Source organism: Pocillopora verrucosa, chromosome 12 (assembly GCF_036669915.1).
Source record: "Pocillopora verrucosa isolate sample1 chromosome 12, ASM3666991v2, whole genome shotgun sequence".
Lineage (NCBI taxonomy): Eukaryota > Metazoa > Cnidaria > Anthozoa > Scleractinia > Pocilloporidae > Pocillopora > Pocillopora verrucosa.
The window spans coordinates 4,699,244-4,724,959 of record NC_089323.1 but is presented as its reverse complement, the minus strand read 5'-3'; the positions used below and the strand labels follow the sequence as shown (position 1 = coordinate 4,724,959).

At 38.1% G+C, this 25,716-nt stretch overlaps 3 protein-coding genes across 3 annotated transcripts; all 3 read right to left on the bottom strand.

The window, feature by feature from the left end:
• Nucleotides 1-1,261: 1,261 nt before the first annotated feature.
• LOC131783165 (tetratricopeptide repeat protein 28-like) lies at nt 1,262-3,395 on the bottom strand. Its single transcript, XM_066159883.1, has 2 exons — nt 1,885-3,395; nt 1,262-1,379 (listed from the first exon to the last, which is right to left on the bottom strand). Exons 1-2 carry the CDS (start codon nt 3,393-3,395, stop codon nt 1,322-1,324), a joined length of 1,569 nt encoding a protein of 522 aa, XP_066015980.1. The 3' UTR covers nt 1,262-1,321.
• A 20-nt stretch (nt 3,396-3,415) lies between these two features.
• On the bottom strand, nt 3,416-10,715 carry LOC131793451 (G-protein-signaling modulator 2-like). Its single transcript, XM_066159465.1, has 4 exons — nt 10,082-10,715; nt 4,200-4,642; nt 3,611-3,932; nt 3,416-3,480 (listed from the first exon to the last, which is right to left on the bottom strand). The coding sequence occupies exons 1-4, from the start codon at nt 10,713-10,715 to the stop codon at nt 3,416-3,418; spliced, it is 1,464 nt and encodes a 487-aa protein (XP_066015562.1).
• A 2,935-nt stretch (nt 10,716-13,650) lies between these two features.
• LOC136277426 (uncharacterized) lies at nt 13,651-25,041 on the bottom strand. The gene is made up of 5 exons (XM_066159464.1): nt 24,954-25,041; nt 23,718-23,801; nt 21,636-21,720; nt 17,228-17,313; nt 13,651-13,716 (listed from the first exon to the last, which is right to left on the bottom strand). Exons 1-5 carry the CDS (start codon nt 25,039-25,041, stop codon nt 13,679-13,681), a joined length of 381 nt encoding a protein of 126 aa, XP_066015561.1. The 3' UTR covers nt 13,651-13,678.
• Nucleotides 25,042-25,716: the final 675 nt, after the last annotated feature.

The following is a 25,716-nucleotide window of genomic DNA, read 5'->3' as shown; positions in this document are numbered from 1 at the left end:
GCGGATAAGAATTTATCAATCCTTTGAACAACCGGGGCCAGGTGTTTAACATGCCACACCTCAACTCACCCAGCCGAAAAAATAACTCTTGCATGCATTGCATGGCTATGATTTTACTGTTTGTCCAATCCACTGTTTCTTTCTTTTTACCTTGTTTGTTGCGATTATATTGAGCACTGTTTTCTTTTCATTGCTCTGTTTGGTAGTTTTGTTCAGTTGAATCTTCCACGTAGCTCGGTCTCTCCTCTGATTAAATATTTCATTCAAATCTTGCACAATGCTTTTCTCGTCTCTTTTTGATTTCCAAGCTAATATCTACCTTACTGTTTGTTTCAACCAAAATTTCTTTCCTATATTAGAATCTAGCCCTCTGTTCTTTTCCTTAACCCTTTAACTCCCATGAGTGACCAAGACAGAATTTCTCCTCACAATAACAACACAGAATCAAGCAGACAGGTGAGGGGACTAAAAGTTGATCCAATACCGAATTCTCCAAATTGAAATCATAAGTATTTTATGGCAGACAGTAGGGAGAATTACTAATGAGATCTTGGGAGTTAAAGGATTAATTCTGGCTGATTGTCACGTTCATATCCTACGAACCGTTTGCACTCTTCTGTTTGACGTTAGTATCTCGCGCAATGTTTTCTCCTAATTTTATCTCAATAATTCGCTCACCGTTTCTCTTCTTCGCTATTTGTTAATACTTTCCTTTTAGTATATTGCACTCTGTTTGTTCTCTTCTCCACTTAACTTTTAGATTAATATGTAGCGCCCTGTTCTCAAGCTGTTTGATTTTTGCGGTAATTCTCAAGCATTTTTCTCTTCTCTGTCTGATATTTACATAATTACCTTCTCTCTTTTTTTTTTTATTGTGTCTTCAGTATCTCGGCACTTTTTGTTCCCTCTTCTGTTAGTTTGTTATCATTTCCTGCATCTGTGAACAGTCTTAATTACTCTTTAATGATCACGTGTGCGTTCAACAGTAGAATTGAAAGCAGAATTATAATGATTTAAATCAAGGATTAATTTTGAGTTTTGACGAAGCTTTGCTAACATTCTCACATTTTTATACATTGAGCCTATTTGCTGCGTTCAGTTTTTCCATCCCAATTTATTGTAGTTCCCTATTGATAGCATACTTAATAGATCAAACGACTTAATTGCAGGTTTCATCGTCGCTGTCTTTCGATAAAGCCATGTCTACAAAAGCACGCAAAATCTACTACTTGACTAAATAAAAAAAATTAAAATGTCTTCGTAAAGTAATACGAGTGTCCATTGAACGACAATATTCAGGACGAAAAATCTTTGTGTAGGATCAGTAGTCACTCTGTTTCTTCTCCGCCTCGTTGTTTTCCTCCTCGAATTCTTCTTTCCTGGAAAAATATTATAAATTTGTCGCTATTTCATCTTTAAAGTAAACGGAAAAGATTTTTCAATTGAAGAAATTACTTTCTTCTTCAATGCCATTGGGCATTATTATCCAAACTTGTCGAACATACCATGCTTGATACGAAAGTGACTTTAGGATTGTCAATTTATTGTTATTTTTGTTGATTTTTTACAGATAAAGTGAACTTTTTCAGCTTCTCAAGTTACCTTCATAGTCATAACGTGTGGTATCGTATCGACCTTGAATAATTATTTCTGAGTATATTGCATACAAAAGAAACGTTAATTCAAAGCCAATTTTAGAAAGCCTTCCCTAGAAATATTCTAGCTCCGAGAACTAGATAAAAACAATTTCTTTTTTCTTGGCATTTTATGGATGAAAGACAAAGACAAAAACAAACAACAAAATTAGGAAAACTGAGTGAACTGAACAGGTTAAATGTGCTAATTGGTTCATCGTAGAAAATTGCTCATTCTAATCAGACTTACCCTTTTTTCATGAAATCAAATGTCACGTTGTCCCCCATCAACACAAACGGAGCCCATTGGGAAGGTTTAGAAAATCCATTGCTTCTCAACCATTGAACGGCCTGGTGAAGAGATTCACTAGCACTTCCTCCACGCACGAGGTGTTTATAAAAATGTTTCATGAGCTTTGCCGTTGCTTTGTCTTCTATAGCCCACGATGCTACCAACACTGAACGTGCACCAGATGCTAAGAATGCTCGAGCGATTCCAATAACTCCTTCCTTTTTAATCAATCCACGCCCACTGTGACAACAGCTGAGTACTACCAGTTCAGCTCGCACTTGAACTCCTTCAATGTCGGACATCGTCAGGAGGTAGTCTTCTTCTTGTGGAGTACTGTTAGTAGTACAATGAGGAGAGAGGGCAATCTCTCCTCTTTCAGTATTTCCATGGGCGGCAAGATGTATCAGACTCACTGAAGGTATCGCTTGAAGAACCGCCTGCTTTGTTGCGCGTCTTCCCAATAAAGGCTGAACACCCAGCAGTTGACCAACCATCTCCGCTTCCTTACTTGCACAGAACAATGGTGTAATGTCAATGAGACGTCCATTGTATTGCACTTTGCCAACCGTAGGATCACCCACAACCAGTCCGCCAGTTTGACTGTGGTAGTCTGCTGGACATTCTTGAATGAGCCGGAGAATTGTCAGTGAAGGGATGATGCGTATCCTGTACTTCTCCGATAAATACTTTCCGGTTTGTTCATCACGCAAGGCAGCAAACGGGACTCGGTACGAAAAACGATCCGGTACAATGATGATTTCGGGCTCTGTAAGTAAATCTGCCACAGGTGTGACGATCCATTCGTAGCACAAATGATGACTTCCTCCGGTATCTTTGGTTTCGTCACCACGCAAATTTCCTCGGCTCTCTTCATGAAGAGATGTCGTCGCGTTTTCATCCATCGATCGGTCTTCGCAGTTCGCTGCGGGTAAAACACCAAAGCATTCGGCACTCTTTTTGAAAACTCCTTCCACTTCGCAAACTTGCTCAGCAATAAGAGTGTCTATTTTCACTTCGTCTGTTTTTCGAAAGAAAATGCCTCCATTTGTTTTCAGCACCCAAAGAAGAACTTGCCGATCTTCATACGAAATGTACAAAAACACACAATTACTTTCTCTTCTCGCGATGTCTTCAATCCCGAACCATGATCGTGGATTAGCTGAGATGTGGCTTTCAGCGGAGTACTTGTCTGCCATGAGTTCTGCGAGGACTCTTGCTCGTCCCAGCTCCTCAACATAGAGAGCATCTCGAAATTTTCCCGTACCGCAAAGGAGTTGAGTGAGTAACTTGTAGGGAAAAGTACCGCGTTGCTCCAACAGAGAAATTTGAAATCCACTGTTTCCTTTCTGAAGAGTTCTGATTTGTTCATATTTTTCAATACCTTGGAGAAGATATTCCATTGCCTCCACATCCTCTGACTGCGATATCTTTAACTTTGTAATATGGAGAAGGCTTTGAAACTCAATCATTTTGTTTCCAATTTGGCTGCTTATGGAACAAGCTTTCTGTAAATAATATGCTGCCTTATCATATTCACCAAACGATTGAGATAGACTTCCAAAGTGTAGGTATAGTTGTGCTTCGTTCATTATATTGCCACATTCTCTGCTGATTGTAAGCGCCTTCTCAAAATGCTCTTTTGCCTTCTGACTGTCATTTACAGAATCAGAGACAAGTGACAAACCTGCAACAGCGAAGGCTTCAAATTCTCTGTTACCAATTGCAATACTGACGCCGACTGCTTTGTCAAAATGTTCTTCAGCTTTCCGATTTTTATTAAACTTGCTGTACACCGCTCCAAGATTAAAGCATGCTATACCTTCTTCTCTTCTGTCGCCAATTTCTATCGCAATGGCAAGTGCTCTCTCGCAATATTCCTTAGCATTCTGATATTCGCCAAGGGAATCAAACATACTTGCGAGGTTCCCGTATGCTGATCCTTCTCCCCTTCTGTCGCCAATTTCTATCGCAATGGCAAGTGCTTTCTCGTGATATTCTTTAGCATTCTGATATTCGCCAAGGGAATGAAACACACTTCCGAGGTTCCCGTATGTTCTTCCTTCTTCTCCTCTGTCGCCAATTTCTATCGCGATGGCAAGTGCTTTCTCGCGATATTCTTTAGCATTCTGATATTCGCCAAGTGCATGAAACACACTTCCGAGGCTCCCGTATGTTCTTCCTTCTCCTCCTCTGTGGCCAATTTCTATCGCGATGGCAAGTGCTTTCTCGTGATATTCTTTAGCATTCTGATATTCGCCAAGGGAATAAAACACACATCCGAGGTTCCAGTATGTTCTTGCTTGTTCTCCTCTGTGGCCAATTTCTATCGCGATGGCAAGTGCTTTCTCGTGATATTCTTTAGCATTCTGATATTCGCCAAGGGGAACCAACACACTTCCGAGGTCCCCGTATGCTATTCCTTCTCCTCCTCTGTCACCAATTTCTATCGCGATGGCAAGTGCTTTCTCGTGATATTCTTTAGCATTCCGATATTCGCCAAGTGAATGAAACACACTTCCGAGGCTCCCGTATGTTCTTCCTTCTCCTCCTCTGTCACCAATTTCTATCACGATGGCAAGTGCTTTCTCGTGATATTCTTTAGCATTCCGATATTCGCCAAGTGAATGAAACGCACTTCCGAGGTTCCTGTATGTTGTTCCTTCTCCTCTTTTGTCGCCAATTTCTATCGCGATGGCAAGTGCTTTCTCGTGATATTCTTTAGCATTCTGATATTCGCCAAGGGAATCCAACACACTTCCGAGGTTCCCGTATGCTGTTCCTTCTCCTCCTCTGTCGCCAATTTCTATCGCGATGGCAAGTGCTTTCTCGTCATATTCTTTAGCATTCTGATATTCGTCAAGGGAATCAAACACACTTCCGAGGTTCCTGTATGCTGTTCCTTCTCCTCCTCTGTCGCCAGTTTCTATCGCGATGGCAAGTGCTTTCTCGTGATATTCTTTAGCATTCTGATATTCGCCAAGGGAAAGAAACACACTTCCGAGGTTCCTGTATGCTGTTCCTTCTCCTCCTCTGTCGCCAGTTTCTATCGCGATGGCAAGTGCTTTCTCGTGATATTCTTTAGCATTCTGATATTCGTCAAGGGAAAGAAACACTCTTCCGAGGTTCCTGTATGTTGTTCCTTCTCTTCCTCTGTCGCCAGTTTCTATCGCGATGGCAAGTGCTTTCTCGTGATATTCTTTAGCATTCTGATATTCGCCAAGGGAATGAAACACACTTCCGAGGTTCCCGTATATTGTTCCTTCTCCTCCTCTGTGGCCAATTTCTATCGCGATGGCAAGTGCTTTCTCGTGATATTCTTTAGCATTCTGATATTCGCCAAGGGAATGAAACACACATCCGAGGTCCCCGTATGCTATTCCTTCTCCTCCTCTGTCGCCAACTTCTATTGCGATGGCAAGGGCTTTTTCGTGATATTCTTTAGCATTCTGATATTCGCCAAGGGAAATAAACACACTTCCGAGGTTCCTGTATGTTGTTCCTTCTCCTCCTCTGTCGCCAGTTTCTATCGCGATGGCAAGTGCTTTCTCGTGATATTCTTTAGCATTCTGATATTCGCCAAGGGAATGAAACACACTTCCGAGGTTCCCGTATGTTCTTCCTTCTCCTCCTCTGTGGCCAATTTCTATCGCGATGGCAAGTGCTTTCTCGTGATATTCTTTAGCATTCTGGTATTCGCCAAGGGAAAGAAGCACACTTCCGAGGTTCTGGTATGTTGTTCCTTCTCTGCCTCTGTCGCCAGTTTCTATCGCGATGGCAAGTGCTTTCTCGTGATATTCTTTAGCATTCTGATATTCGCCAAGGGAAAGAAACACACTTCCGAGGTTCAAGTATGTTGTTCCTTCTCTTCGTCTGTCACCAGTTTCTATCGCGATGGCAAGTGCTTTCTCGTGATATTCTTTAGCATTCTGATATTCGCCAAGTGAATGAAACACACTTCCGAGGGTCCCGTATGTTGTTCCTTCTCCTCCTCTGTGGCCAATTTCTATCGCGATGGCAAGTGCTTTCTCGTGACATTCTTTAGCATTCTGAAATTCGCCAAGGGAATGAAACACATTTCCGAGGTTCACGTATGTTCTTCCTTCTCCTCCTCTGTCGCCAATATCTATCGCGATGGCAAGTGCTTTCTCGTGATATTCTTTAGCATTCTGATATTCGCCAAGGGAAAGAAACACACTTCCGAGGTTCCCGTATGTTGTTCCTTCTCCTCCTCTGTCACCAATTTCTATCGCGATGGCAAGTGCTTTTTCGTGATATTCTTTAGCATTCTGATATTCGCCAAGGGAATGAAACACACTTCCGAGGTTCCCGTATGTTCTTCCTTCTCCTCCTCTGTGGCCAATTTCTATCGCGATGGCAAGTGCTTTCTCGTGATATTCTTTAGCATTCTGACATTCGCCAAGGGAGTCAAACACACATCCGAGGTTCGCGTATGTTGTTCCTTCTCCTCCTCTGTGGCCAATTTCTATCGCGATGGCAAGTGCTTTCTCGTGATATTCTTTAGCATTCTGAAATTCGCCAAGGGAATGAAACACATTTCCGAGGTTCACGTATGTTCTTCCTTCTCCTCCTCTGTCGCCAATATCTATCGCGATGGCAAGTGCTTTCTCGTGATATTCTTTAGCATTCTGAAATTCGCCAAGGGAAAGAAACACACTTCCGAGTTTCCCGTATGCTGTTCCTTCTCCTCCTCTGTCACCAATTTCTATCGCGATGGCAAGTGCTTTTTCGTGATATTCTTTAGCATTCTGATATTCGCCAAGGGAATGAAACACACTTCCGAGGTTCCCGTATGTTCTTCCTTCTCCTCCTCTGTGGCCAATTTCTATCGCGATGGCAAGTGCTTTCTCGTGATATTCTTTAGCATTCTGATATTCGCCAAGGGAATCAAACACACTTCCGAGGTTCCCGTATGTTCTTCCTTCTCCTCCTCTGTCGCCAGTTTCTATTGCGATGGCAAGTGCTTTCTCGTGATATTCTTTAGCATTCTGATATTCGCCAAGGGAAAGAAACACATTTCCGAGGTTCCCGTATGCTATTCCTTCTGTTCCTCTGTCGCCAATTTCTATCGCGATGGCAAGTGCTTTCTCGTGACATTCTTTAGCATTCTGAAATTCGCCAAGGGAATGAAACACACTTCCGAGGTTCACGTATGTTCTTATTTCTCCTCCTCTGTCGCCAATTTCTATCGCGATGGCAAGTGCTTTCTCGTGATATTCTTTCGCATTCTGATATTCGCCAAGGGAATAAAACACACTTCCGAGGTTCCCGTATGCTGTTCCTTCTCCTCCTCTGTCGCCAGTTTCTATTGCCATGGCAAGTGCTTTCTCGTGATATTCTTTAGCATTCGGATATTCGCCAAGGGAATGAAACACACTTCCGAGGTTCCGGTATGTTCTTCCTTCTCTTCCTCTGTCATCAATTTCTATCGCGATGGCAAGTGCTTTCTCGTGATATTCTTTAGCATTGTGATATTCGCCAAGGGAATCAAACACAATTCCGAGGTTCCCGTATGTTCTTCCTTCTCCTCCTCTGTCGCCAGTTTCTATTGCGATGGCAAGTGCTTTCTCGTGATATTCTTTAGCATTCTGATATTCGCCAAGGGAAAGAAACACATTTCCGAGGTTCCCGTATGTTCTTCCTTCTCCTCCTCTGTGGCCAATTTCTATCGCGATGGCAAGTGCTTTCTCGTGGTATTCTTTAGAATTCTGATATTCGCCAAGGGAATCAAACACACTTCCGAGGTTCTGGTATGTTGTTCCTTCTCCTCCTCTGTCCCCAGTTTCTATTGCGATGGCAAGTGCTTTCTCGTGATATTCTTTAGCATTTTGATATTCGCCAAGGGAAAGAAACACACTTCCGAGGTTCCTGTATGCTGTTCCTTCTCCTCCTCTGTCGCCAGTTTCTATCGCGATGGCAAGTGCTTTCTCGTGATATTCTTTAGCATTCTGATATTCGTCAAGGGAAAGAAACACTCTTCCGAGGTTCCTGTATGTTGTTCCTTCTCTTCCTCTGTCGCCAGTTTCTATCGCGATGGCAAGTGCTTTCTCGTGATATTCTTTAGCATTCTGATATTCGCCAAGGGAATGAAACACACTTCCGAGGTTCCCGTATGTTGTTCCTTCTCCTCCTCTGTGGCCAATTTCTATCGCGATGGCAAGTGCTTTCTCGTGGTATTGTTTAGCATTTTGATATTCGCCAAGGGAATGAAACACACTTCCGAGGTTCCCGTATGTTGTTCCTTCTCCTCCTCTGTGGCCAATTTCTATCGCGATGGCAAGTGCTTTCTCGTGATATTCTTTAGCATTCTGATATTCGCCAAGGGAAAGAAACACATTCCCGAGGTTCCCGTATGCTGTTCCTTCTCCTCCTCTGTCCCCAATTTCTATCGCGATGGCAAGTGCTTTCTCTTGGTATTGTTTAGCATTCTGATATTCGCCAAGGGAATGAAACACACTTCCGAGGTTCCCGTATGTTCTTCCTTCTCCTCCTCTGTCGCCAGTTTCTATCGCGATGGCAAGTGCTTTCTCGTGATATTCTTTAGCATTCTGATATTCGCCAAGGGAAAGAAACACACTTCCGAGGTTCCCGTATGCTGTTCCTTCTCCTCCTCTGTCACCAATATCTATCGTGATGGCAAGTGCTTTCTCGTGATATTCTTTAGCATTCTGATATTCGCCAAGGGAAAGAAACACACTTCCGAGGTTCCCGTATGCTGTTCCTTCTCCTCCTCTGTCACCAATATCTATCGTGATGGCAAGTGCTTTCTCGTGATATTCTTTAGCATTCTGATATTCGCCAAGGGAAAGAAACACATTTCCAAGGTTCCCGTATGTTCTTCCTTCTCCTCTTCTGTGGCCAATTTCTATCGCGATGGCAAGTGCTTTCTCGTGATATTCTTTAGCATTCTGATATTCGCCAAGGGAATCAAACACACTTCCGAGGTTCCCGTTTGCTGTTCCTTCTCCTTTTCTGTCACCAATATCTATCGCGATGGCAAGTGCTTTCTCGTGATATTCTTTAGCATTCTGATATTCGCCAAGGGAAAGAAACACATTTCCGAGGTTCCCGTATGCTCTTCCTTCTCCTCCTCTGTCGTCAGTTTCTATTGCGATGGCAAGTGCTTTCTCGTGATATTGTTTAGCATTTGGATATTCGCCAAGGGAATGAAACACACTTCCGAGGTTCCCGTATGTTGTTCCTTCTCCTCCTCTGTCGCCAGTTTCTATTGCGATAGCAAGTGCTTTCTCGTGATATTCTTTAGCATTCTGATATTCGCCAAGGGAATCCAACACACTTCCGAGGTTCCCGTATGCTCTTCCTTCTCCTCCTCTGTCGCCAGTTTCTATTGCGATGGCAAGTGCTTTCTCGTGATATTCTTTAGCATTGTGATATTCGCCAAGGGAATCAAACACAATTCCGAGGTTCCCATATGTTCTTCCTTCTCCTCCTCTGTCGCCAGTTTCTATTGCGATGGCAAGTGCTTTCTCGTGATATTCTTTAGCATTCTGATATTCGCCAAGGGAAAGAAACACATTTCCGAGGTTCCCGTATGTTCTTCCTTCTCCTCTTCTGTGGCCAATTTCTATCGCGATGGCAAGTGCTTTCTCGTGGTATTCTTTAGAATTCTGATATTCGCCAAGGGAATCAAACACACTTCCGAGGTTCTGGTATGTTGTTCCTTCTCCTCCTCTGTCCCCAGTTTCTATTGCGATGGCAAGTGCTTTCTCGTGATATTCTTTAGCATTTTGATATTCGGCAAGGGAAAGAAACACATTTCCGAGGTTCCCGTATCTTTTTCCTTGTTCTCGTCTGTCGCCAATTTCTATGACGATGGCAAGTGCTTTCTCGTGATATTCCTTAGAATTCTGATATTCGCCAAGGGAGTCAAACACACTTCCGAGGTTCCCGTATGCTGTTACTTCTCCTCCTCTGTCGCCAATTTCTATTGCGATGGCAAGTGCTTTCTCGTGATATTCTTTAGCAATCTGATATTCGCCAAGGGAAAGAAACACGTTTCCGAGGTTCCCGTATGTTCTTCCTTCTCCTCCTCTGTGGCCAATTTCTATGGCGATGGCAAGTGCTTTCTCGTGGTATTCTTTAGAATTCTTATATTCGCCAAGGGAATCAAACACACTTCCGAGGTTCTCGTATGTTGTTCCTTCTCCTCCTCTGTCCCCAGTTTCTTTTGCGATAGCAAGTGCTTTCTTGTGATATTTTTTAGCATTCTGATATTCGCCAAGGGAATCAAACACACTTCCGAGGCTCCTGTATGTTCTTCCTTCTCCTCCTCTGTCGCCAATTTCTATCGTGATGGCAAGAGCTTTCTTGTGATATTTTTTAGCCTTCTGATATTTACTGAGGCTAGCATAGACATTTCCAAGTCTCGCATTAGTCTGTGCTTCTTTTCCTTTGTGACCAATTGTTTTCAGGATGGTGAGTGCGCATTTAAAGAGTTGCTTTGCCTCTTCAAACCGGCCTTGTGCTTTATATTTGTCTCCCAGTTCTATGTTTAGTCTCCAGGCATGGTTAAATGTGTCAAGAAGTTTGGTGGCATGTCTTTCCGCATCCATGTAACCAGAGATGGCATAGTACGCATTGAACAGTACATCGGGGATATCAAGGTGACTACCAGAGTCAAGGTTTTGAAGTAGAATTACACACTCATTGCATAACTCAGTCGCTTGTAGGCCTCGATCAGTGTTCAGAAGAAATATGACCACATTTAAACCTATCTGGACTGATTTTAGGATTTCTGTAGCGTCACTCATAACGGCTCTCCTGTTTGTTGTCGTGAGAAAGAATCAAGCGAAAAAGGAAGCTTAAAAAAAAGTAACACTGATAAATGTTCGAGTTTTTAAACATGACGCGGGAATTTTCCAAAAAGTTCGATAGTGAAACACGATCAGGATCCTCACTCTGCTGCCCTTCAAAAACGAGGGACTAACTAAGCTCTAATTTCCATTGTTATTTGTTTTAAAATCGAGGCAAATCAACATATCTTGAATCGATCTGGAGATATCCATCTACGAGACGCACATGCAGCCCCAAGCTCCAGCTGTGAGATGATCATCTTGCGCAATAACAGACGGTCATGGCGGAATTTTAAGAGTTTGTATGGGAATATTTACGACCGCTCTAAGGAATTAAAAAATACGTCAAATTCTCAATAAAACCACCTCAACTTACTTCCACAGCGTATCACTTGTTATCTGACCGCTTACTTTGATGAAGAGAACCCATTTTAGCGACTTGTCCATTTCGAGGTCTTATACGTACATAAGAAAAACCTCAAAATTGAGAACTCGCTAAAATGGGTTATTTTCATCAAAGGAAGCGGTCTAATAATTCCGCCTTGACAGTTATTGCGCAAGACGTTCATCTCACAGCTGGAGCTTGGGCCGCCTGTGTATGACGTAGATCTAGTTTCGTTGCGTGGTGGAAAAATTTGATGGACATAAATCCAAAAAACAAAAAAGATCACATTCTACAATTAAACGAAGTATAGAACTGTTCAGTTGAGCCCAGATGAGGATATTTGTGCAAGATTTGTGTTGATATTTCTAACCTTTTGTCCAATAGCGATCAAGCTGGCATGTCAGTCTTAGGAACTCGCATAATTAATTTGTGAAAAATTCTACCAAACGTTTCAACCACTTACATGATGCTTTGTTTCTCAGACGAAGGAAAATCTTTCTATTTCATTCAACTACATACGCGTTACTTCAGTAAGTCATATACCAATTTCTCCAAATTTTTTGTTTCGTAAAATAGTAAAGTCAATTTCATTCATAGAAAATGAAACCGAGGAAGCAATAAAAATGCAGAAATTAAAGAAAACGAACAGCTCACCTTTTGGAAACAGAACATGCCATTTACATTGGTGCCTGATAGCGTGACTAATGAAAACAAAATTAAGAAAATTAAATAAAATGAGACTTTCCCAGAAAAACAAACATAAATGGAAATAGCCGGTGTTGACGGTTATTGAGAAAAAAAAATCATCAAAATAGAAAACAGACCTAAGATGGGAGGAAAATTGTTTCCAAGTTCCTTATGAGATTCATCAAATAACACACGGGATCTTCTTAGTTTGGATCATCTCAGAAGTGATGAACATGTAGTTTCTCCTTACAATATCAATATACACTTAATGTATGGTCCAGAGGGAAACATTTAGTTGTTTTCCCGAGACTCCAACAAGAAAGCAAAAGAGTCCTACAAGAAAACAAAAGAGTCCAACAAGAGAACAAAAAAGTCTAACAAGAAAACAAAAGACTCCAACAAGAAAACAAAAGAGTTCAATAAGAAAACAAAAGAGTCCGACAAGAAAACAAGAGTCTAACAAGGAAACAAAAGAGTCCAACGAGAAAACAAAAGAGTCCAACGAGAAAACAAAAGAGTACAACAAGAAAACAAAAGAGTACAACAAGAAAGCAAAAGAGTACAACAAGAAAACAAAAGAGTCCAACAAGAAAACAAAAGAGTACAACAAGAAAACAAAAGAGTACAACAAGAAAACAAAAGAGTCCAACAAGAAAACAAAAGAGTCCAACAAGAAAACAAAAGAGTACAACAAGAAAACAAAAGAGTACAACAAGAAAACAAAAGAGTACAACAAGAAAACAAAAGAGTACAACAAGAAAACAAAAGAGTCCAACAAGAAAACAAAAGAGTACAACAAGAAAACAAAAGAGTAAAACGAGAAAACAAGAGTCCAACAAGAAAACAAAAGAGTCCAACAAGAAAACAAAAGGGTCCAACAAGAAAACAAAAGTGTCCAACAAGAAATCGAAAGAGTCCAACAAGAAAACAAAAGAGTCCAACAAGAAAACAAAAGAGTTTAACGAGAAAACAAGAGTCTAACAAGAGAACAAAAGAGTACAACAAGAAAACAAAAGAGTACAACAAGAAAACAAAAGAGTCCAACAAGAAAACAAAAGAGTCCAACAAGAAAACAAAAGAGTCCAACAAGAAAACAAAAGAGTGGAACAAGAAAACAAAAGAGTCCAACAAGAAAACAAAAGAGACCAACAAGAACACAAAAGAGTGGTACAAGAAAACGAAAGAGTCCGACAAGAAAACAAAAGGGTCCAACATGAAAACAAAAGAGTCTAACAAGAAAACAAAAGAGATCAACAAGAGAACAAAAGTGTCCAACAAGAAAACAAAAGAGTCCAACAAGAAAAAAAAGAGTCCAACAAGAAAACAAAAGAGTCCAACAAGAAAACAAAAGAGTCCAACAAGAAAACAAAAGAGTCCAACAAGAAAACAAAAGAGTCCAACAAGAAGACTAAAGAGTCCAACAAGAAAACAAAAGGTTGTAACAAGAAAACAAATAGGTCCGGTAAGAAAACAAAACTAACTAGTTTCCCGAGGGACCATACATTAAGTACTTTGTTGTATATTTAGACATCCCCTTCAGCAATCATTTGGGAATATTATGCTGTTGTTGCAGGCAACAACTGCAAAATTTTATCTCGGTCGGAATACATTTAAATTTGATCAGGGGCACACGACCAAGAATTAACCAATCACAGTGCTCGTTTTTTGTAGATAAAATCTAAGTATGTAACAATATACCATAGAGCCATGCTAAAAGTAAACAGAGTTATCAATCGGAGGGTGTTATCTTCATGAGTAGCAAGTTTCCATCCACAACATGTTAACGAATAATGTTTATGAAATAAATTTTTAGCCGCTCACCTTTAAAAACTAAAAGATCTCTGGATAGTTAGGGGACCAAAATCACGAAACTGATATAAAAATTATCTGCAAAGTAATGAAGAATGCGAAGAGCTACTGTAAGATTGAATAGAAAAATTATCGGTTAAAAGTAATCATTATAAACCTAATAAGGATGGAACTTGCACTACAGCTTGCTCATAAGAGATCTCCGTAAAGACTGGAGCTCACATATCATTGATGAGAGTTTGATGGTTTTAATTTTGCTTTGCTCGGTTTTTAAAGCCATCAAGTTACAGAAGTGAGGAACATGTTGCTTCTCTTTCCAATATCAACATATCATTCGGTGAACAAGCGACGAGAATACTTATCAGCTGAGGGTTTTTTCTTTATGCAACATTCAAGTCTCCCTACTAACAAGCGAGGTAATGTGAGGGAGCTAGAAGGAAGAATTGCTGATGGTATCATAAATTTAAAAGTTAAAAATGATGCAGACCTTTAATATTTTGCAGTCCAAATCAAAAATTTATTCCAATTTGTAAGCTCTCGACAAATACTATTAGATTATTTGGAATTACAACTCTTTCCTATCACTGAATTTGCTACATTTACTGAACTGGAAATATATTTTTTCGAAGCGGGAAAAGAATAACTATTACTAAATTAATTTTTTTAGCTGGTAACCCTTTCAAAATAAATACGCTTTGTTTGGGTGATGAGACCAAAAGTGACGAGAAACAGAGATAAATGCATGAAGATCGTGGGAGAACAAAGTGCTAAGTTTGATCGGTCTAAGGCAAGAAACTATAAACTGCAGTTAATAATATCTTGGTGTGAGAAATATCCATATGACTTTCAGTTTCTCCCATAGCGTTGCTGAAAAAACGTTGAAGCGCTTTTCTTTCCACATCAAAAACCGCTGTCCTTGAATTCAATTTCTGTTACGCCTGATTTGAGCGGGCACCGAAAGCATTTTTTAAATAAAAGAGAGAGAGAGAGAGATGGGACTGTAATCTAATATTTTCTTTATTTTTACTGCTTACTCTTGAACAAAGAGTTTTATCTTGTTTCGTACTCTGATCGAATGACTGAGGAAGCCGAGAGTTAAAAACTGAAATAACGCTTTCCTTGCAAAACAGAGATGAATGACAATCTGACAAGAGTGAAAAAAAAGTAACAGCTTCATCGGTGAAACTAAAAATCGTTTAGAAAACCTAAAACAGAACTACGTCGCTTTCTAAGTTCCCCGTAATTTAAATAAAAAAACGTGACATCGTCATGTTTTTTTTAAAAAAAATATTTCAGATTTAAGAATCTGATTTTCCGGTTCATTCATCGATTATCTGATTTTACTCTTTCACTCCCAGACTATGACACCAAAAATTGTTTAACGTTCAATTTCACCCTACAGTATCAATGTATTCTACAGCCAACAGTTTTTGGAGAATAAAGAAACTTATCAGCCGGACGGTGTTACACGCAAGAGGAAGGAGATTATGAACCTTTTTGTGCACATCAGGAACAAAATCTTGTTCACGCAGCACGAAATTTAAATTCACGCACATTAAACAATCGAGCAAATGACGATAGTCTTCTACATGATTCAACAACGCGGTAGGCTTCGGACGTTAATAACAGGTTACACATGCTCTCATTATCTTTATATCGCACAGTGAGCCTCTAATTAAATATATCTTTCGCCAGTTTTAAGCATTATAAAGGAAAAAAAACAGAGAGACATCTCTTTACTTCAGATACGAAAGCTACAGTCGCCCCACCATCCACCCCACCATGAATATTTGCATCCTAAAAAATCTACCAGAATCACCCCCACGGGGAGGATTTGTCTTATCGTCAGTTTGGCCAATGGTTTAAATCTGTCGCACGTATGATAATCAGAAATTTTGAAAAATCCCGCTTTGTTGTTTCCGCCATTGTTCCAAAGAAGCCATATACGGTCATTGTTGATCGTTTAACAAAGCCTGCTGTAAGCTAAGCTGATCAGCTTTTCTTGACACGTCAAATTGATGCAACACTTTATTCTCTAAAAATATTTACTGAGATATTTGTTATATTTGCAAAGGAGACTTGCAAGGGCCGTTCAGGAACCTGAAAATCAATGGCTCATCATCCTCTCCACAAATTAGGTACACAAGGTTGAATTATCAAACAGACTATATTTCCCCACCTCGAATCAATTTGAAATTTAGCAATACTGTGTGATTTGTGTATACTCTGCGTTTTAACTGACACTGAAAAATGTTAAGCTGCCTATAAAGACCAAGGAAACAACATTAAAAGAGCCGGTCCAAACGGATATTTTATTTAAGTCAGGATTAAAGCAAAAAATATTTGCCAAAATCCAAGATTATTTGGAAGTTAAATCGTCTGGCTTTGAATGTCCAGCACAAAACATTTCAGTTTTGTAAAGCGGGAGAGATTGTTTCGAAATAATTTTTTTACTACTAATCTTTTACACATGTTTGATGTTCTAGTCGTATGACTGATGAAAGAAAAAGCAAGAAACCGAAGTAAGACTTCCCTTGCAAAACAAAGATAAATGCAAATAGCTATTGTAAGAAAGACGTGAAACCTTCCGTAAAATAGAAGTGAAATGGGCGAATAAAAAAATTTATGAACCGAAGAGGGAAAAACGGTTACCAAGTATAAAGACTGAGCTCGATTTGTACAGAACACAAAAAAAGGCCGCTCAGGAACCTGAAAATCAATCGCTCATTATCTTCTCCATAAATTAAGTGCACAAGGTCAAATTATCAAACAGACTAGAATTATCACCCCGCCTTGAAATTTAGCAATACTGTGCGATTTGTATATACTCTGCGTTACAACTGACACTGAAAAATGTTGAGCTATTTAGGACGGCCAAGGAAACAACAGTAGACGAGCCGGGGCCAAAGTAGAGATTTTATGAGAAGAAGAATTTCTGCTTTCATGAAAATAGTTTCAATTTTGAATGGCCTTGTTTCACCCAATTTTTTTACATTAGAATATTAATCAAAATAATAATGGTCTGTGTAAGAGCAGTTCTGATCATAAAAGCGCTGGAATATGAATTTAAATGAAAACATATATTTTTTAAAACATTTTAAAAACATTTTTAAAACATTTTTTTAAACATGATTTCAAATTTAAAAAACTGATTTTCCCGCTCTTACATTGCGTCTGCTTTAACTCTTTCACTCTAAGAATATGACACCAAAGAATTGTTTAACGTGCAATTTTTCCCTACAGTATCAATATATTCTTCAGCCAACAGTTTTAGAGAATAAAGAAACTTATCAGCCGGACGACGTCAAATTGATGCAACTCTTCATTCTCTAAAAATATTTCCTGAGATATTTGTTACATTTGCAAAGGAGACTTAGTAAGATCATGGAAGTTCAAGGCCTAAAATTGAGTTCATCATTTTATATTACAGACTATGATCAGTTGAAGTCAAGTTTTAAGCAACAAATCTTTGCCAGAATCTAAGATTATTTGGAGATTAAATCCTCTGGCTTTGAATGTCCAGTGCAAAGCATTTCAGTTTTGTAAAGCGGGAAAGATTGTTTCGAAATTAATTTTTTTTACTACTAACCTTTTACACAAGAAGCTTGTCTTGTTTGATATTCTAGTCGTATGACTGATGAAAACCAAAAGCAAGAAATCGAAATAAGACTTCCCCTGCAAAACAAAGATAAATGCAAATAGCTATTGTGAGAAAGACATTAAGGCTTCTGTAAAATAGAAGTAAAATGGGTGAATAAAAAATTTATGAATCGAAGAGGGAAAAACGGTTACCAAGTATAAAGATTAAGCTCGATTGTACAGAACAAAAAAAAAATAGCCGTTCAGGAACCTGAAAATCAATCGATCATCATCCTATCCATAAATTAAGCACACAGGGTTAAATTATCAAACAGACGAGATTATCTTCCCGCCTTGAATTCATCTGAAATTTAGTAATACCGTGCGATTTGTGTATAATCTGCGTTACAACTGACACTGAAAAACGTTAAGCAACTTAGGACGGCCAAGGGAACAACATTAGACGAGCTGGATCAAATGGAGATTCTATAGGAAGAAGAATTTCTTCTCATGTTATGAACATTTTCATGAAAACAGTTTCAATTTCCAATGGCCTTATTTCATCCGTTGTTTACAATGGGAACACTAAAAACGGCTGCCATCTTTCTGGGTCTAAAAACTTGTCTTGCCGAAGATAACTGACCCCGTGCGAAAAATGCAATGTGTACATGACATTAACATTTATAAACTTCTCATGACGTTTATGGGCACATATTAAGCATGTCTATTTGATTAAATTCACCCAAGGGGTTTGATTGTTAACCAACTGATGGATAGGTATGAATGAAACGAATTTGACTCAACACGGCAGAAGTACCGATGTTAATGCGTCACATGTTCTTTATCTAAGGGATAAGAAGGAAACTTTGAAAAAAAGAGGGAACTTATTAAGAACGGCTTCCTTCTAAGGCAATTCATGTTGTGAAAGAATATTAATCAAAATAATTATAGTCTGTGTAAGAGCAGCTCTGATCATAAAAGCGCTGGAATATGAATTTAAATGAAAATATGATTTTTTAAAACATTTTTAAAACATTTTTTTAAACATAATTTGAGATTTAAAAATATGATTTTCCCGATCATACATCTCGTCTCCGCTTTTACTCTTTCACTCTAAGAATACGACAACAAAGAATTGTTTCACGTGTAATTTCTCCTTACGGTATCGATATATTCTTCAGCCAACAGTTTTGGAGAATAATGAAACTTAACAGCTGGACGGTGTCAAATTGACGCAACAATTCATTCTCTAAAAATATTTCCTGAGATATTTGTTACATTTGCAAAGGAGACTTAGTAAGATCATGGAAGTCCAAGGCCCAAAATTGAGTTCGTCATTTCATATTGCACACTATGATCAGTTAAAGTAAAGTTTTAAGCAACAAATCTTTGCCAGAATCTAAGATAATTTTGATATTAAATCCTGTGGCTTTGATTGTCCAGTGCAAAACATTTCAGTTTTGTAAAGCGGGAAAGATTGTTTCTAAATTTATTTTTTTACTACTAATCTTTTGCACAAGAAGCTTGTCTTGTTTGATATTCTAGTCGTATGACTGATGAGACCAAAGGCAAGAAACCGAAATACGACTTTCTCTGTAAAACAAAGATAAATGCAAAGAGCTATTGTAAGAAAGACCTGAAACCTTCTATAAAATAGAAATAAAATGGGTGAAAAGCGGTTACCAAGTATAAAGATTGGGCTCGATTTGTACGTAACAACAAAAAGGCCGTATAGGAACCTGAAAATCAAAGGCTTGTCAACTTCTCCATAAATTAAGCACACAAGGTTAAATTATCAAACAGACTAGATTTTCCCACCTTGAATTGATTTTTAATCTAGCAATACTGTGAGATTTGTATATACTCTGCGTTACAACTGACACTGAAAAACGTTAAGCAATTTAGGAAGAACAAGGGAACAACATTAGACGAGCTGGAACAAACGGAGATTTTATAAGAAGAAGAATTTCTTCTCATGTGATGAACATTTTCACGAAAACAGTTTCAATTTCCAATGGCCGTATTTCACCCGTTGTTTACATTGGGAACACTAAAAACGGCTACCATCTTTCTGGATCTTAAAACTTGTCTTGCCGAAGATAATTGACCCCGCGCGAAAAATCCAGTGTGTACATGATATCAACATTTATAAACTTCTCATGATGTTTATGGGCACAGATTAAGCATGTCCATTTGATTGAATTCACACAAGCGGTTTGATTGTTTACCAACTGATGAATAGGTATGGATGAAACGAATTTGACTCAACACGGCAGAAGTACCGATGTTGATGCGTCACAAGTTCTTTATCTAAGGGATAAGAAGAAAACATTGAAATAAAGAGGGAACTTATTAAGAACGGCGTTCTTCTAAGGCAATTCATGTCGTGAAAGAATATTAATCAAAATAATTATAGTCTGTGTAAGAGCAGCTCTGATCATTAAAGCGCTGGAATATGAATTTAAATGAAAATATGATTTTTTAAAACATTTTTAAAACATTTTTTAAACATGATTTCAGGTTTAAAAATCTGATTTTCCCGACCATACATCGCGTCTCTGCTTTTAATCTTTTACTCTAAGAATATGACACCAAAGAATTGTTTAACGTACAATTTCACCCTACAATATCAATATATTCTTCAGCCAACAGTTTTGGAAAATAAAGAAACTTATCAGCTGGACAACGTCAAATTGCTGCAATACTTCCTTCTCTAAAAATATTTCCTGAGATTTTTGTTATATTTGCAAAGGAGGCTTAGTAAGATCATGGAAGTTAAAGGCCTAAAATTGAGTTTATCATTTTATTTTGCAGACTATGATCAGTTAAAGTCAAGTTTTAAGCAACGAATCTTTGCCAGAATCTAAGATAATTTCAAGGCTAAATTCTCTGGCTTTGAATGTCCAGTGCAAAACATTTCAGTTTTGTAAAACGGGAAAGATTGTTTCTAAATTTATTTTTTTACTACTAATCTTTTGCACAAGAAGCTTGTGTTGTTTTATATTCTAGTCGTATGACTGATGAGACTAAAGGTACGAAACCGAAATAAGACTTTCTCTGCAAAACAAATATAAATGCAAATAGCTATTGTAAGAAAGACATGAAACGTTCTGTAAAATAGAAGTAAAATGGGTGAAAAACTGTTACCAAGTATAAAGATTGAGTTCGATTTGTACAGAACAACAAAAAGGCCGTATAGGAACCTGAAAATCAATGGCTTGTCAACTTCTCCATAAATTAACCACGCAAGGTTAAATTATCAAACAGACTAGATTTTCCCGCCTTGAACTAATTTTAAATCTAGCAGTACTGTGAGATTTGTATATACTCTTCGTTTCAACTGACACTGAAAAACGTTAAGCAAGTTAGGACGGCCAAGGAAACATTAGACGAGCTGGACCAAATGAAGATTTAATAAGAAGAAGAATTTCTGCTCATGTGAAGAACATTTTCATGAAAACAGTTCCAATTTCCAATGGCCTTATTTCACCCGTTGTTTACAGTGGGAACACTAAAAACGACTACCATCTTTCTGGATCTTAAAACATGTTTTACCGAAGATAATTGACCCCGCGCGAAAAATGCAATGTGTACATGATATTAACATTTATAAACCATTCATGACGTTTATGGGCACGAATTAAGCATGTCTATTTGATTAAATTCACCCAAGTGGTTTGATTGTTAACCAACTGATGGATAGGTATGAATGAAACGAATTTGACTCAACACGGCAGAAGTACCGATGCTAATGCGTCAGATGTTCTCTATCTAAGGGATAAGACGAAAATTTTGAAAAAAAGAGGGAACTTATTAAGAACGGCTTCCTTGTAAGGCAATTCATGTTGTGAAAGAATATTAATCAAAATAATTATAGTCTGTGTAAGAGCAGCTCTGATCATAAAAGCGCTGGAATATGAATTTAAATGAAAATATGATTTTTTAAAACATTTTTAAAACATTTTTTTAAACATGATTTCAGATTTAAAAATATGATTTTCCCGATCATACATCTTGTCTTTGCATTTACTCTTTCACTCTAAGAATATGACAACAAAGAATTGTTTAACGTGCAATTTCTCCCTGCAGTATCAATATATTCTTCAGCCAACAGTATTGGAGAATAAAGAAACTTATCAGCTGGACGGCGTGAAATTGATGCAACACATCTTTCTCTAAAAATATTTCCTGAGATATTTGTTACATTTGCGAAGGAGACTTAGTAAGGCCTAAAATTGAGTTCATCATTTTATTTTGCAGACTATGATCAGTTAAAGTCAAGTTTTAAGCAATAAATCTTTGCCAGAATCTGAGTTAATTTCGATGTTAAATCCTCTGGCTTTGAATGTCCAGTCCAAAACATTTTAGTTTTGTAAAACGGGAGAGATTGTTTCTAAATTTAGTTTTTTACTACTAACCTTTTGCACAAGAAACTGGTCTTGTTTGATATTCTAGTCGTATGACTGATGAAGCCAAAGGCAAGAAACCGAAATAAGACTTTCTCTGCAAAACAAAGATAAATGCAAATAGCTATTGTAAGAAAGACGTGAAACCTTCTGTAAAATAGAGGTAAAATAGGTGAAAAACGGTTACCAAGTATAAAGATTGAGCTTGATTTGTACAGAACAACAAAAAGGCCGTATAGGAACCTGAAAATCAATAGCTTGTCATCTTCTTCATAAATTAAGCACACAAGGTTAAATTATCAAACAGACTAGATTTTCCCACCTTGAATTAATTTTAAATCTAGCAATACTGTGAGATTTGTATATACTCTGCGTTACAACTGACACTGAAAAACGTTAAGCAAGTTAGGAAGGACAAGGGAACAACATTAGACGAGCTGGAACAAACGGAGATTTTATAGAAGAAGAATTTCTTCTCATGTGATGAACATTTTCATGAAAACAGTTTCAATTTCCAATGGCCTTATTTCACCTGTTGTTTACATTGGGAACATTGACAACGGCTACCATCTTTCTGGGTCTAAAAACTTGTCTTGCCGAAGATAACTGACCCCGCGCGAAAAATGCAATGTGTACATGACATTAACATTTATAAACTTCTCATGACGTTTATGGGCACATATTAAGCATGTCTATTTGATTAAATTCACCCAAGTGGTTTGATTGTTAACCAACTGATGGATAGGTATGAATGAAAAGAATTTGACTCAACACGGCAGAAGTACCGATGTTAATGCGTCACATGTTCTTTATCTAAGGGATAAGAAGAAAACTTTGAAAAAAAGAGGGAACTTATTAAGAACGGCTTCCTTCTAAGGCAATTCATGTTGTGAAAGAATATTAATCAAAATAATTATAGTCTGTGTAAGAGCAGCTCTGATCATAAAAGCGCTGGAATATGAATTTAGATGAAAATATGATTTTTTAAAACATTTTTAAAACATTTTTTTAAACATGATTTCAGATTTAAAAATCTTATTTTCCCGATCATACATCTCGTCTCCGCTTTTACTCTTTCACTCTAAGAATATGACAACAAAGAATTGTTTCACGTGTAATTTCTCCTTACGGTATCGATATATTCTTCAGCCAACAGTTTGGAGAGTAAAGAAATTCATCAGCTGGACGGCGTCAAATTGACGCAACAATTCATTCTCTAAAAATATTTACTGAGATATTTGTTACATTTGCAAAGGATACTTAGTAAGAACATGGAAGTTAAAGGCCTAAAATTGAGTTCATCATTTTATTTTGCAGACTATGATCAGTTGAGGTCAAGTTTTAAGCAACAAATCTTTGCCAGAATCTAAGATAATTTCGAGGTTAAATCCTATGGTATCAATATTTTCTTCAGCCAACAGTTTGACGCAACACTTTATTCTTTAAAAATATTTCCTGAGATATTTGTTAAATTTGCAAAGGAGACTTAGTAAGATCATGGAAGTTTAAGGCCTAAAATTGAGTTCATCATTTTATTTTGCAGACTATGATCAGTTGAGGTCAAGTTTTAAGCAACAAATCTTTGCCAGAATCTAAGACAATTCATTCTCTAAAAATATTTACTGAGATATTTGTTACATTTGCAAAGGAGACTTAGTAAGAACATGGAAGTTAAAGGCCTAAAATTGAGTTCATCATTTTATTTTGCAGACTATGATCAGTTGAGGTCAAGTTTTAAGCAACAAATCTTTGCCAGAATCTAAGATAATTTCGAGGTTAAATCCTACGGTATCAATATTTTCTTCAGCCAACAGTTTGACGCAACACTTTATTCTTTAAAAATATTTCCTGAGATATTTGTTAAATTTGCAAAAGAGACTTAGTAAGATCATGGAAGTTTAAGGCCTAAAATTGAGTTACTCTTTTTATTTTGCAAACTATGATCAGTTAAAGTCAAGTTTTAAGCAACAAATCTTTGCCAGAATCTGAGTTAGTTTCGAGGTTAAATCCTCTGGCTTTGAATGTCCAGTCCAAAACATTTTAGTTTTGTAAAACGGGAGAGATTGTTTCTAAATTTAATTTTTTACTACTAACCTTTTGCACAAGAAACTGGTCTTGTTTGATATTCTAGTCGAATGACTGATGAAACCAAAGCAAGAAACCGAAATAAGACTTTCTCTGCAAAACAAAGATAAATGCAAATAGCTATTGTAAGAAAGACGTGAAATCTTCTGTAAAATAGAGGTAAAATGGGTGAAAAACGGTTACCAAGTATAAAGATTGAGCTGGATTTGTACAGAACAAACAAAAAAAAAAGCCGTTTAGGAACCTGAAAATTAATCGCTATCATCTCCATAAATGAAGCGCATAAGGTTAAATTATCAAACAGACTAGAATTATCTCCCCGCCTTGAATTCATTTGAAATTTAGCAATACTGTGCGATTTGTATATAATCTGCGTTATAACTGACACTGAAAACGTGAAGCTACTTAGCACGGCCAAGGAAGCAACAGCAGACGAGCCGGGACCAAACGAAAATTTTATTAGAAGAAGAATTTCTGCTCGTGTGATAAACATTTTCATGAAAACAGTTTCAATTTCGAATGGCCTTATTTCACCCTTTGTTTACATTGGGAACACTAAAAACGGCTACCATCTTTCTGGATCCCAATACTTGTTTGGCCGAAGATATTTGACCCCGCGCGAAAAATGCAATGTGTACATGATGTTAACATTAATAAACTTCTCATGACGTTTATGGACACAAATTAAGCATGTCTATCTGATTAAATTCACACAAGCGGTTTGATTGTTAACCAACTGATGGATAGCTATGAATAAAACGAATTTGACTCAACACGGCAGAAGTACCGATGTTTATGCGTCAGATGTTCTTTATCCAACGGATAAGAAAAACATTTTGAAAAAAAAGAGGGAATTTATTAAGAACGACGTCCTTCTTTGGCAATTCATGTTGTGTAAGAATATTAATCAATATAATAATGGTCAGTTCAAGAGCAGCTCTGACAGGAAGGCGCTGGAATATGAATTGGAAAATTGATGAGAGGTGGCATTAACACATCAAAACATTGACAATTAAATATCGTACTTACCTCGACTCTCACTCTGAACGCTTTATTGCTTTGTATGGTGAAACAGCCAAATTTAGAAAGAGAATCAGCAGCATGTGTCTATTATAAGGTTATAAGCATGTGGTGAATCTCAGCCCACCCCTGAGGGGCCGATATTAAGTATGCATTGTAAGACAAGTCGGGGAGAGGTTTGCGGGAAATCTGGCACTAATTATTAGTACAAGAGCCCAGACAGACCTCTTCCTGGCTCGTGTTTCAAAGACCTCGTACGTTCGCGCGGGCGAAGAAGCACTCGTGACCAAATGCCGATAATGAGGTCTCGCATGCTAGCGTATCCTCCCTCGCAGCTTTTGTTCGCTCTCGTCACGCAACGGGAGGAGGGAGAGCACGTTGCGTGACGAGACCAATCAATGGATCCGAAGGAGACAACAGTGAGCGTTCCGCCGATTCAGTTTATTTTTGCTTACATTTATTCAGACAACAAAGGAATAGACCGCAAAAGGCAGGTTACAAACCCATTCTCTTAATCTTTGCCCGATTTGACGTTTCTCACCTAGCAACCATTAAAAAATACCGTTAGTGTAAGAGTCACGTTCCGTACATCTCAATAGTTTTACCTATGCGTAGATCAATTCGAGGCTTCATCATTCCCCGACCCCCGCGCATTTGAACTTTGAAAGAATGGTTCATTCATATTCCCGACTTTCAGGGCCAAAATTGCGTTCAAATGCTCCACTCAAGCAAATTTTTGTAGAAGGTTTTTATTTTTTTGTGGTCAATGAATGTTGTAGAATCAAGCGAAGTCACTTACGAGTTTCCGGTGCTGCTGTTGGGTGATTCGCTCGAATGCATCAAACTGCATTTACTTTTCACTTTGGTTGAATTAGAAATTTTAGCAACATGGAAGGCATCTTCCATGGCATGTGAGGTTTTGACATCTCAACTGAAATTAAAAATGATCATAATAATGATGATGTAATGATAATGTGCATTTTGCTTG

Coding starts and splice junctions, on each gene's coding strand:
- LOC131783165 (XM_066159883.1), bottom strand. CDS start 3,395: ATGATTGAGTTTCAAAGCCTTCTCCATATTACAAAGTTAAAGATATCG. Junction 1,380..1,884: donor TTTGATTTCATGAAAAAAGG/GTAAGTCTGATT, acceptor ATATTTTTCCAG/GAAAGAAGAATTCGAGGAGG.
- LOC131793451 (XM_066159465.1), bottom strand. CDS start 10,715: ATGAGTGACGCTACAGAAATCCTAAAATCAGTCCAGATAGGTTTAAAT. Junction 4,643..10,081: donor AACATACGAGAACCTCGGAA/GTGTGTTTGATT, acceptor AGAATGCTAAAG/AATATCACGAGAAAGCACTT. Junction 3,481..3,610: donor TGAAGCCTTCGCTGTTGCAG/GTTTGTCACTTG, acceptor ACACTTTGGAAG/TCTATCTCAATCGTTTGGTG.
- LOC136277426 (XM_066159464.1), bottom strand. CDS start 25,041: ATGCGAGACCTCATTATCGGCATTTGGTCACGAGTGCTTCTTCGCCCG. Junction 23,802..24,953: donor GAAACACGAGCCAGGAAGAG/GTCTGTCTGGGC, acceptor TTTGTTTTGCAG/AGAAAGTCTTATTTCGGTTT. Junction 17,314..21,635: donor ACCAGTTTCTTGTGCAAAAG/GTTAGTAGTAAA, acceptor TTTGTTTTGCAG/GGGAAGTCTTATTTCGATTT.